The 13470-nt window shown below is 42.4% G+C and overlaps 1 protein-coding gene across 5 annotated transcripts in view; it reads left to right on the forward strand.

Moving 5' to 3' along the window:
• adgrl1a (adhesion G protein-coupled receptor L1a) overlaps positions 1-13470 on the forward strand; it is a 96219-nt gene that overhangs the window by 65044 nt on the left and 17705 nt on the right. For all 5 annotated transcript variants that reach the window (XM_067477100.1, XM_067477099.1, XM_067477102.1 and 2 more), the window contains 7 exons: positions 5919-6126; positions 6347-6611; positions 7814-8141; positions 9365-9658; positions 11058-11161; positions 12101-12286; positions 12471-12509. In XM_067477100.1, the coding sequence (XP_067333201.1) occupies positions 5919-6126; positions 6347-6611; positions 7814-8141; positions 9365-9658; positions 11058-11161; positions 12101-12286; positions 12471-12509 (1424 nt within the window). The remainder of the gene's footprint in view (positions 1-5918; positions 6127-6346; positions 6612-7813; positions 8142-9364; positions 9659-11057; positions 11162-12100; positions 12287-12470; positions 12510-13470) is intronic.

A 13470-nucleotide genomic window follows, 5' to 3' on the forward strand; every position in this document is an offset into this window, starting at 1 on the left:
GTCTGCACTCCTACTCTTACCCACTGCAATCCATCCCTTCACTGCTGCTAAAAACACTTCCTTTCTCTGTTAATGGATGTATTAACATTCCCAACTTGTGTTTTGCCCATGTCTGTCAAATTAATCCTCACTGACTGATCAGCTGATTGACAGATTGGGATGACGTGCATCGCGCGCTGTTGTCACATGCAGGAGAACCTGTTCAATGAATGTCCAACACTCTGTCAAGCTACCTACTGTCAGGCTATTTTAAGACTGTGTCGGGATAAGCCGTCTCTCTTTCTTCCCATCACTCCCTCTGTCCCTTTTCTCACCCTTTTCACTGACAGTCTAGGAGAGAACACTACCCACATCGTTACAGTATTTCCTTTATCACTGCTGACAGGACTAAACAAGTGTCCGCCATATTTTTCTCACCTCCATGTTTTTTTGCTTCTAAAGGAAAACAGGCAAGAAAAGGAAGCAGTTTTAGACTTCTCTGCACAATCGTGTTGTTTCCATGCAGGGTGGGGTGGGAGAGAGTACAAGGACAGAACCACTCACACAAACAGCTTTTTACCTTCAATTTGCAAAAGTGAGAGTGAATGAGTGAGTAACAACTGCATTGTGTAACAGGGAAACACAAAGAATGGCTGTGAATGGAGAAAGAGAGGTAGAACGGTCGCTATAGAGACGATGAGTCAGGCTGCATCGCCTCATTAGGAATGACCCACCACACACAAGCACAGTCATGTGACCAAGGCAGTGCAGACACCCTATTGTGGCACAGGCAGATAGGGAAGAGGGTGAGGATTGACTGTACATGCAGAAGTCATTGCAGTGTTAGAGCCAAAGAACAGAGAGGTGAGTGAGTGAAGCAGGTGGTCATGAATATAAAATACAGGGGCTGATTTGAGGACTGTTAGAGAGAAAAAGCACCTCTGTGAAGCCTGATTCAGCGCAAGAGGAAGAAGAGAAGGAAATGTAGGGTGGTGGCCAGCTAGTCTAATGTTACAGCCATACAGCCTTGTTGTTGGACCGCCACCCAAGCATCATTAAGTGAGTATAGGGTATGCCTTCTTTTCTCTACTGTATCTGCAGCCTGTAGCCTCTGCAACAAAACCTACTGTGCTGTCACTCAGTGTCAGCTTCATCCCAGGGCAGATAAGACTTCCCTTTCAACAAACACTATCTCTTGCCATTGCCAACGTTTGGTCTCAGTGAAGGGTATTCTCTGGGGTGAATTTTTGGGTTGATAAAGGTGCCATCTTGACACCCGCCTCTTCCACTATCTGGACTGTGTGTACTTGCTTGCATTGAGAGCTTGAGTGTGACCTAAGAGTGTATGTATGTGTGTGTACACTGATCAGCAACAACATAAATGCCATGGTTTTATTGTTGTGGTGGACAGGGTCGGCATGGGTATAGGCATCCCCATACACAGCAGGCTGTGATGCACTGTGTGTTTCAACACCTGTAGATCATGATCAGCATTAAATCGTTCCCATGCTGAACCTTGTCCATCATAGCATTAAAATCACCAGCTGGTATTAATGTTGTGGCTGATCTGTGTATGTGCCTGTGTAAAGCTGTATGTATTGTACCATGTTTTTACTCCCATGACTTGAACCCCATGTAGTCTAAAAGGAAGCAGAAACACAATGGGAGCCCCTCCCTTCTCCTTTCTTATGTCTTTCTCCTCCTCTCTGTCGCTATATGTCACTCCTCAGCAGATTAACTCAGTCCTAATTCTCATTTCACAGGAAATAACCTATTTACGCTCTCTTACTCGACTTCTCTGTCTCTTCTTGTTTGCGCACACAGAACAAACTCACATCTTTCTTCATGATTTCTTCTCTGTTTCTGATTCTCTCCTTATGAACTACATACATGCACATACACATACACACACACACTCACATACACACATAGACACGTACTAATAGGCTGTTGAATGCACATTGACATACAATCGGGATGCAGACCACACTCAAGTGCACACACTTACCCCTAAGCTGAATAAATGTCCAGCATGGACATGGGGTACTATACCATGCTCCATTCTGCCCCCTGCTGCCAATGTGCTGCACTTGCCAGTAACAGGTGTGGGATTCAATTAGAGCAGCATGCTCTCAGCAGTCAGTCCTGTGAACAGGCCATGACTGTGGGCTGGACAAAGATTTGGGCCAACAGAGTCCTTAGATCTCCTAAGCTGAAAAAAAAATGTGAAAGAAAAATAAAACATGAGGACACCACTTTAGAAACAGCTGCCAACCATTGGCAGGGGGTGTTTAGATCATCAGAGTGGTACATTAACCATTACCACCGAGTTGTCACATCAAACATGAAAACACCATGGATTGTAGAAGACAACCAGAGTGAAAAGTCTAAATTTAGCCCCAAGCCTGTCAACTCTCATTTTTAATTGCATTACCAGTCGATCACAAATTGTTGCTAGACACTAATAGGAGACATTTACTGTCATTTTCAGGAAAGTTCTGGCACTTTCATCATTTTAAACTGCAGCCTCATATTGACAAGTAACAGCTGACCTGTTCCTGGAAAAGGGATTATAGAGATAAATAGTCAATTATTACGGCAGTATTTCCCTGTATGTGTGGCAGTAATTGGCACGCTAGAGTATGATAGCTACAGCCTGGGTTTTAATCCCTGATAAGGTAAGTTTCATTAGCCATCTGGCTAGTTTGTAGTGTAAATAAGTGTTGTGTCTGCGCTGTCTGGTGACTTCACTGGATCATCATGACTACAAGATTTCCACCCACATACACCCAAACGGGAATTAATCTATTAATCTAACTATCTCACATAATCCCAGATGGCTCATACTCCAGCTAACCTGCTCTAGCCAGACAAGGATGATGCCTAATCTTAAGACTTACGCCTAATGCTTAATGCCTAATGCCTATTACCTCATTCATACTGTGGTCATAATAGCCTCTTGCATTATAGACTCTACTGGAAAGGTTTGGCTTCCCGCTGTTACAACCACCCTTCACAGAGAGAAAGAGAGTAAGGCAGAGTGAAGCAGGCGCAAAAAGAGCTGGTAAACAGGAAGGCATCCAGGAAGGCTGGGGTACACAGGTCAGAGTTAATGAAGCCCCTTAGGCAGGGTTTGGAGGGTGTGAAGCATGGCCACTGTTTCTGTTTAGCCCGTGAGTGTGTGAATGTGTTTGTGTATGGATGTGTCCTCATGGCTGTGAGTACACTCTGTAGCCTGTTGATGAGCCCCTTTGACATAAGGCACACCCAATGACCAGTTCATTAGAATAAACCCGGGCTCACTGATTGGCAGCTGGCAGGGATCATATCCGAGAGTGCGGTGGGAGGCAGAGGATGACAGCCTCTGCTATGCTGTGTTATTGTGATGATGAGCCCAGACTGCTACCAAGGGCTGGAAGTTTGGTGCATAATGAATGGAATTACAAACTATTTGGGGGGCAACACTGTGTATTAAGAGTAAAATGTGTTGCAGAAAAAAAGTTTGAAGCTGTACTAGATTTTAGTGCATTGAATGTTTCCAGTCATAATCCAATACTTTAGCCTCAAAAGCCCTGGATCAAACTGTAAGCTTTAATGTGGAGATGACAATTAGGAATTGTATTACGTATGTCAGGCAGGATCTCACATCTAAATTGTGAGACTTGATGGGTCAAACCTGCGGTTGTACACTTGTAAGACACCTCTAATTAACGCATACACTGATTTCAGTTGTCCTGTTATATTAGATTTAAGTTACATTTTAACCCTCATTAACTCATGATGTTGACTTATAGTTTTTAATGAAGTGGCTATGAGGCAAGTTGTTCCATAGACACACATAAGTTTTGCAAATGCATGAATTGCTAGCAAGTATTCAGCATTGATACTTTTCTACTAGAGTCCCCTCTTTATGACTATAGAATAGGCTTGCATGTTTGTGTTTCTTTGTCCTTTATTCTACCTTGAGGCAGAGTGTTCCTGGCTTTGTTTATGGGTCACCTACATGCAGACGTGCTGCAATGGTTTCTGCATGCTGTTTATTTCTCTATTTACAGTAGTGTTGCACTTTTAAGACAGTGTCCTACTTTGATTGGTTTTTTTTCCACTCTATACTTTCTGTTCCAATAATACTCTATCCTTTATGGGCTTCATTTGAAATAAATCGTCTGTTTATTTGCAGTGCACTCATGCTGTGTCTTTATTGATAAAGATGTCATTTGATTATGGTGTACAAGAAAGTTTGCAAGATGTTTGTCAAGAGATTCATTGTTTGGCTGCCTGAAAGTGCTGGATTTAACCATTGCAATGAACATTAGTTTGCATATTCAGTCACCATTGTTCATATTTGCAAAGCAGACACCTCAGGCGTCCTTGCTTTCAAGCGAGCATTTTGGTTCGACAATAGAGCATGACAAGCCTCCTCCCTGTGAAGAGTCTGCATTCAGAGTGTTTGTTTATGCCTGAGCTTGATTAGATTCCTGTTTGGCTGCCAGTCTCATTCCCTGATGGACCCCCTCAGACAGAACAGGCTAATTCCTAAGTGGCCCTGCACCACAGATCACCAGCCACTATCAACTACACCATGACAGAAAGCAAAAAGAGAAAGCTAGATTTTTAGAAGTGACTCTCCCATTTCTCTATTATGATTTTTCTCCTGAACTAAACTCCATGTAAAATTCAGGACAGATACAGCCTAGACTGATATGTCACTATAACAGCAACAGTGTGACAGTGAATGTCTGTGGTGGTGCATGCATACAGCATTGTGTACTATCCTTATGTCTATTGGGTTGGTATTCATGTGTCTGTCTGCGCATCCTTGTGTGCTGTATGTCATCTGTGTCCAAGTGCCCCTGCAGCATCCAATTAGTTCAGAGATGCGTTCAATCGTGAGGTGACCAGCAGGTGTCTGGTTCTGTCACAACCCTGAGCCAGGGAGCTACATAAATAAGCTGGCAGAGGAGACGTGGGGACCCCTCAGCTGTTTTATTCTGCAGTGCCTCCAACAATTTCTCTCTCTCTCTCTGGCTGGTAACCCTGTGATGTCAGAGTGGTTAGGATGCCAGGAGCTTTCCTCATAGATCACCTGACACACCTGGTGGTCCCAGGGCAGTGTCTCTGTCATGCAGGGACACAGTACGTCAATGAGCCAATTTACACTAGTTCCCAGTGGATGACCTCCACCTGCATAAAAGAAATCCTCTGTGTGTGTGCGTGTGTGTTTGTGTGTGTGAGTGAAGCTTTCCAAGTATTTCTGCGTTGGGACAGTCGTTTGTGTCTGTATTTGTGCATGTGGATGCTTAGGTTGAAGTGGATGGGGAGGCCTGGCCAACCTCACATCTCCACCCCAGGATGCTTTTTTCTTTGAGAGATTACTCTTGACTGAGAGCCAAATCTGAGTCCTAATAAAACAAGCTTCACAATTACTGTTTTACCACCGTGTAGCAGAGCAGAGACGCAGAGGCCTTTGAAATAGAAAATGCACAATCAAAAAGTAGGCCAAGATAAATTAGATTAGAGACTACATCTAAGCCACGGCAGCATCCAAAAAACTCTCATTTATCATAACCAGACGTTTTCCAGCCACAATGCTGATGTTCCACAAATGAGCTTTTATATGTCCCTTCATTTTAAATCTGATTTTAAATCTGATAATATACCTCACTTCACTCTCTTCCCCCACACCCCTTCTCCTCTTATTCTTTGTCTCCTTTTCAATACTCAACTTCCTTTTATCTACTCACATCTTTCCTCCGTCCCCACCATGTTTCTCTCTTGTTCTATATTCCATGGTCTTTTGCCTTTTCCCATTTCCTCTCTGCCACCCTTGCCATGTCCATGATATCTTTCATTTTTACAATGCTTTGTTTTCATTTTCTATGTCTTCCTTTTCCCCCTCTTCTTGTCCTCTCTGCTTCAACACCCATCTTCTGCTCCAGTCTTTGTGTGTCCGGGGACACTACTCCGGGTGCAGGCCGCAAGCTCTTTGCAGGAGGCGGAGCACCAAGCAGGGGCGTGGTGTAAGGACCCACTGCAGTCTGGGGACCGGCTGTACGTCATGCCCTGGACCCCCTATCGCACTGACATGCTGTATGAGTACGCCTCCTGGGAAGACTTCAAACAGAACCGAGTTACCACCACCTACAAGTGAGGGCACCTCCCACTGTCCTGGATGATCAAATAGCATCTGCTGCTGTATTGATTTATTGGCTTTTGATGTGGGTATGAATGGTGACAGAAAAATCGTCCTACTGTGGTGTCGGCTTGCTCACCACAAGGCCGTCTTGCAGCGTTGTTTCATACAGAGTAGATGAAATTACTTGTTCTTCTGGACTGCACCACCACTCATGTAATTTTCTCTCAACAGGTTGCCCAACAGAGTTGATGGCACAGGTTTTGTAGTGTACGATGGTGCAGTATTTTACAACAAAGAACGCACGCGAAACATAGTCAAGTATGACCTGCGGACGCGCATCAAGAGTGGGGAGGCCATTATCACAAATGCAAACTACCATGACACATCGCCCTACCGCTGGGGAGGGAAGTCGGACATCGACCTGGCTGTGGATGAAAATGGCCTCTGGGTGATCTATGCTACTGAGGGCAACAATGGACGACTGGTGGTCAGCCAGGTGGGGCAGATGGAGATGAGATGTGGATTATACCGTAAATGCAGGATGGGATTATGTCAAATCCTCATCTGACTAGTCAGGCTAAAGGTCATATGTCAATGGCATACTGTTGTAAATACACTGGCTAATAGATGATGTGGACCAGAAAAAAAGTCACAGAAATGTAATCTACAAAATATTAAACCTAATTTCATATCCCATCAACAAAGTAATCTTCACTAGTAAAGTAATATTTGATTTGTTTTTTTTTGGGGGGGGGGGTAGTGGGGGATAGACGGATCAAAACCAGTTTAAATACTATAAATACTATAAAAAACATGTCATATCTACTCATTTTTATATCAATAGTTTACAACCATCTACTGCATGTTTTTTTAAACATTTCTATTTGCCATCTGCAATTCAAAGTCGCATTACGTTGCCCTGCTCACTTGACAAACTCCAAACATGATCAATCACTATGAACTTTGGAACATTCATATCTTAACACCAGCTGGTTCTTTGTCTTTGGTTCAAACAAAACTGCAATCAGGCAGCAAGTTCCCAGATAAGCAGGGTTTGAATTAATGTGTTGTTTAGAGAGACAGGTCCCATTTATTTTCACTGTTTTTGACCTTACCAGGAAATTATTTTTCAAACTGTATAAGTTAAACTATCCATCTAATATATCAAACCCTGCTTAAGCTATGAGAGTGTAGAATAATGGTGCAACAAAGTAATAAACAAGAAAGTGATCACTGTCATCATTAAGGAATTGTTTTGTTTCTGGAGATTTATATGATTTTTCCAATGTATGCAGACTGCAGCAAACACACAGCAGCCTCTATTTTATCTTGGCATGCAGTTTGAAGTTATATTGAACAAAAGCAGATTTGTGTACAGAGGGAAAAGAAGCATTTCTTTTTCAAAATGCAGGTGTTAATTACTTTTGTGCTTTTTTGCTTTCTATCTTTGCATAATTGTTAAGTACTGTTTGTGCTGCATCAGGCTTATATAAGCTGATATTTTTATAATAATGTGGTTTTGATATTCCTGACATTTGATGGATTTCTTCGGTGGGCTCCTTTTAAAGACCCTTTTGAGACCTTAAAGATTAAAGTAAAAACAAAAAAATCCCCAAAACCAAAAACTTTGGTAAAGTATGCCTGTATGATCTGTCATACATGACTCAGCTGATTTTAGCATTTTCTCTTTGTCAATAGGTGAACCCTTACACACTGCGTTTTGAGGGCACGTGGGAGACCAGCTTTGACAAGAGGATGGCATCCAATGCTTTCATGGCATGTGGTGTGCTTTATGCAGTGCGCTCAGTCTACCAAGATGATGACAGCGAAGCGGGTGGCGACCTAGTGATGTACGCCTATAATACTTACCGTGCCCGAGAGGAGCCTGTCAACATCCCTTTCCCCAACCCCTATCAATATATTTCCTCTGTTGACTACAACCCTCGAGACAACCAACTTTATGTTTGGAACAACTATAATGTTCTGCGCTACCCACTGGAGTTTGGACCACCAGACCCGACCATGGGTAAGGGCTGAGCACACAGAAACACAATATGTTTACACTAGCAATTTTTGCTTTGTTAATTTACAATTATGATGCATTTTATGTTTACAAATTGGTGCATACTGTAAGCATCTCAGACAGAATAGGGATTATTTTCCCCATGTGCCTCTTACGAAGTGGATAGTTCAAGCATCACTGAATTCAAACTGTTATCCAGTCAACATCAGACAGGTTAGACATAAGATAAAGATTTGTTTGAATTCTGATTATTCCTAAAACTAGCAGGAGAGATGATCATAAAAATAAACTAAACTCAATTAAAGCAAATATTACACATATTATTGTGGTATTCATGTAGAAACTAACAACAATGAATGTTTTATGAATATAAAATTATAATGCAGCATTCAGTGTAATTAAACCTGGATCTTTTGTTTGGTGCCCGTTTGTTTGAATTCTCAGTAGGTTTGGCTTTTTTAGGAAACACAGCCCATCCAGAATGTGTTTTTATCTGACATTTAGAGACCCCAGATACCAAATCAATGTAATTTCATCCGCAGTTTTTCTTACAGTGAAGAGAAGCTTCTCAGGTATGACTGCTGTCATGCTTTATGTCAACTTTTTTGTATTATGGATAATCAAAGCGTCATTCTGAAATAATAAAATGAAAACGCCACACTGCAGTTTGGCTGTACATTAATATAAGAGGGACGTACTGTGTATAAGAGTTGCATAAAGGCCTGTATAAAGCCTGTATTAGACACACAGAGAGACAAGGCAGAGACAGACGAGCGGCAGCCCTCACTGAGTAGCGCGCTGAGTCTGCGTTTGATCAGTTAGGATTTTGTAGTTGTGATGTGTTGCTTTTATCTTCGCATTAGGTTTGGTTGTTAGTGATGGTGACTTCGCTCATGCATTTGATCAATTATTTACTTCTCCTTGGCTTGTGATGATGCTTTCTCTCCGTCTCCTCCTTCTCTGTTGAGAGCAGGCTTTGAGAGGCTCAAAAAAGTATTTGTCGCCCCAATTATTGTCAGGCTAACTTTTGAACTCAACTTCTGAGGGAGATCTTACATATGTCCTTCACTCTCTTGATCTTATTTTTTGACTTTTGCTGTCACATCTTGCTGTTCTGCAACAAATTCTTTACATCCTTTTAAAAGTCCCTAAATGTCTGTCTGCATCTTATTCAGCATCTAACTCTGTCCTGTTTCCTGTTTTTTCATATCCTGGGGTTACCTCAGGCCCTCTGACCACCACTCAAGTGACCACCACTGTTCCAGCCAGGCCATTCACTTCCAGCGCCAGCCCCTCTACTACTCGCCCCCTGCCCCCCACCTCACGTCCAATCGGCTCCATCAACAAGCACCCCGATCTTCGACCAATTACAGCCACGGTGCCTGTCACTCGCCGTCCACCCCGGCCTCCCCAAGGCCCGGAGCCCCATGTCTGTGAGGCCAAGCTGGTCCGTGGTATCCAGTGGCCCACCACACAGAGAGGAGAAACAGTGGACCGTCCGTGTCCCAAAGGATCTCTAGGTGAGGACATCTGCATGTATGTATAATTTCCAGCTTCTGAAGCAAGCATACTGCATGTCATTCAGGTGTACTCTCACTACATGACCTCTTTGCAACTGGGTGTTTCTGTGTGCTCCATATTTCTGTGCATTTGCCCAAGTGTGATCAGCATGTTTGTGTTCTCACTTGTTTTTTTCCGCTGTTGTCTTCTCCTGTCCCTGCACTGGTCCCACCAGCAGGCACAGTCCCCGAAGACTCGCAGATGAAAGCCTGTCCTCTACAAATGAAAAGCTCATCTCCCACAGACACAGAGCTGATTGAAAGCAGTGAATAATGAAATGAAAGGCTAGAAAACACAAGCTTCATCTTCCTTCATGCTAGCTTCTATACCGCCAAACATTCAGCCATCAGAGAGCTCTGTTTAGTCACACAAAAAAGGCATCTCCCTCCATCTTCCTCTCCAATGCCTTTTTGCTTTTTCTGTATGTTCTCTTTGTGAGAGCAGCAGTGACATTAAATTAGCAGCTGGCTTAATTGCCGCATTTTGGCAGAGCTCTCACATCCAATCTGTGGTCGATAGAGGAGAGTATAGAGAAAAGTGGAAGAGAGAAGAAAAAAATCAGTAGGAGAGAAAGAAAAAAGGGGGTATGAAATGCAATGCTACAGCTGCTCTGATCCTTCTACAACTGTGAAGTGTTGCTCTATTGTATATTTCGTCTCAACTCTTCTGCTTCCATCTCTATATGTTTCTCTGTGGTCTCTCTCATCTTTTCTCTTCCATGTCCGTGCGACTTGACATCGTTTTTTTTTTTTTTTTTTGTGTTAGCAGCAGTAGATAGACCCTACTCGGGTTTTACGCCCATGTGGTGTCCTTTCTCTGAACCCTTCGTAACTAAACATAAAAAGCTAACTTGAAATAAGGCTGGGTGCCTCCCTTCAGGTGTTTTTATTTGACAGTGAGGGATCGTGCCTGGTGTCTTTAGTGTGTGTGTATGCATGAGAGAGAGTGTGTGCACAGAGTAAATGTTACGTGGCACATCTGCATATGTTAAACCATTTTTTACAGCAGGAAAGCCTATTCCCCCCTGCTGTTTTCTTCCTCCCATTCTCTTCCCTCACTTTCTCACTGCCCCACATCCCATTATTTCACCTTTTCCACTTCCACTTTCTGACCCATTTTCTCTTCGACTTTTTACTCCACCGCCTCCCTCCGTCTCCCCTCTCATCTTCAAACACTTTAAGTATTGCATTTTTAAAATTCATTTCATTCAATTTTTCTTGAATAAAAAAAGATTATCACACTTTTTTAAAACTCATCCCTCTCCTTCACACTTTCCCCTTTAATTGCAGACACCTAATGCCTATTATCTCTCCATTACTCCCCCCTTCCCATGTTTCTTCTTACTGTCCTTGTCTCCAGGCATTGCTTCGTTTCACTGCTTGGCAGAGCAGGTCATGTGGAACCCGCGGGGTCCTGACCTCAGTAACTGCACCTCCCCTTGGGTCAACCAGGTGGCCCAAAAGGTAAGACCTGCAGCCGTACCCCCTGGCCATGGGTTTGTTCCCTTTCTCCGCCGCACTGCCCCAACTATCCTCCCTGTCCACCTCCGCACACACATTTCCATATCTCCAAGGCTGGCCTTATTAAAATATAGACTCATTTCAACTGGCCCTTCATTACACGGCATCTGTTCTTAATACTTAATTAACTCTCTTTTTTCACTAATATGCTTTAATTACTGTTAGGTTAAATTATTATTTTTTTTTAAATCAGGCTTAGGGCCCCACAGCATACAGTACTCTGCCACAGTTTCTCCATAATGAATTACACACCCCTCCCTAGATGATTTAAAATGATTGTAACTTAGATGACAATTTTGACAGTAATCAAATCTCAGGAACTCTCAATGCAAATTGAAGATAAACCGGTTAATCTGGCTAGAATTCTACAGGAGACTTTTTATTCTGACTGAATTCAGATTTTTGAGCCATGCATACCCTTGACTGACTTTCTTAAAGGTTTTTTTAGGTGTGTGCATGTGCCTGGAAGCGCAAGTAGCATACCGTTGAAGTAACATCGCTGGAAGAATCCATAATACCCTCTCCTTTTGGCAAAAATCAATTGCAATTGCAGTAGTTGCTAAGAGTGTGATTTGCATGTGAAACAGTGCTAGGGAGAATAAAAACTTCACAATTTGTTCTACAAGGTCCTTCTTTGTTTACCATGATGCGAGAGGGGCTGATAATAAAGATCTTTTTTCAGAAAGACTCTGGGGAGATTTGATTACTGAACAAACAATATGCAAACTGAGTTTTTTTTTGGTATTGGAACAAACACAAAACATTTGTGTACTTGTAGTGTGATCAATTATTAGTTTGAGTTTTGTAACAACCGTGGATATGACTAAACACATTAAAGCTGTTTGTTTGTTCTGTTTCATCTTCCTAATATATCATGTGTAGATAAAGAGCGGCGAGAATGCTGCCAACATTGCCGGTGAGCTGGTGAACCACACACGGGGTCGAATCCAAGCTGGAGATGTCAGCTCATCCGTGCGACTGATCGAGCAACTGCTAGACATACTGGATGCTCAGCTTCAGGCCCTGAGACCTGGAAACAAGGAGTCAGCTGCACGAAACTACAACAAGGTAGAAGAAATGTAAATGCATGCACACTACCATGCTTTATTTAATTCAAGGAACACAGAGGTTAATGTGAATTTATCCCCCTAGTACACATGCAAGGACCAGTAGGTTTTAATTTACTTATTTTTTTGTTTGTTTGTTTTTTTGTTTAGCACTTTAATTCGATGCTTTGTTTTTTCCCTCCCAGCTCCAAAAGCGAGAGCGGACCTGTCGGGCCTACATCCAGGTAGCTTTACTCTTTTATCTGCCTGCTTTACATGCCTGTGGAGTAGGACTGCCTAGAATAACTTGGCCAAGATAAATCCTCGAGTAGACTAGCTTTGTGGATGAGATTCCTTTGGCTCAGTCCTCTGTATTATGATTTATATTGCTTTTGGAATCATCATTTACAGAGTATCGGGTTTGTACTGAAGAGCAGCGTGAGTACATTTTGTCCTGGTGGACAGCATGTGCAGTATTTAAATGGTGATGCAATATTTTCCACAGCAGCAAAAGCTGATTTGTAGTTTTTCTATTGCTCACAATGCTCATGTCTTTGAAATATAGGTTCAGTTAATGTGAAAGTCATCCGTTTGTGACATAATCTAGGCTTTCTTGTACTGCGATAGAGCCTAACTACACAATTCTGGCCTTGGCCTCATTGTGTCGCACAATAAGGTATTGCACAATCTTAGCTCTGAGAAAATTTAATTTGACAATAGTATGAAAGGCAGTTTGTGCTACTACACCCTTCTGTGATTTTTCAATATTTGTGCAATATCTCTGGTTCTGAGTAAGCTGTAATCTAATATCATGAAAAGGCCTTGTGTATGCTTCTCAGTAATCAAGAAATGCTGCACTCTACAGCACACACACTCTTTTGTGTTCTTTGACCTGTCTGCAGCAAGCTGTAATATGATAGCACATCTTCTGATCTCTCTTGGGTTAATGCAGAGGCTGCTGTGTGGTCTGTAACTCGACAATCTTTTTTGTCACTTGTAGTAAAGTAGTTCAGTATAAAGCCACTGATGAAAGGGTAAACTTAAAAACACTCTTTGACTTTCTCTTCTGTAGTAGAAAGGCTGGATTCTGATGCGAAATTCATTTTGTTAACAGCAATGCTCTTTATTCCACACAGCAGTCAATCCTTCATTTTGAGAGGCCTGAGCAAGAGAATTACATGATTCATCAAGCAGGCTACTCCAATA

This window comes from Channa argus, chromosome 15 (assembly GCF_033026475.1).
Source record: "Channa argus isolate prfri chromosome 15, Channa argus male v1.0, whole genome shotgun sequence".
NCBI lineage: Eukaryota > Metazoa > Chordata > Actinopteri > Anabantiformes > Channidae > Channa > Channa argus.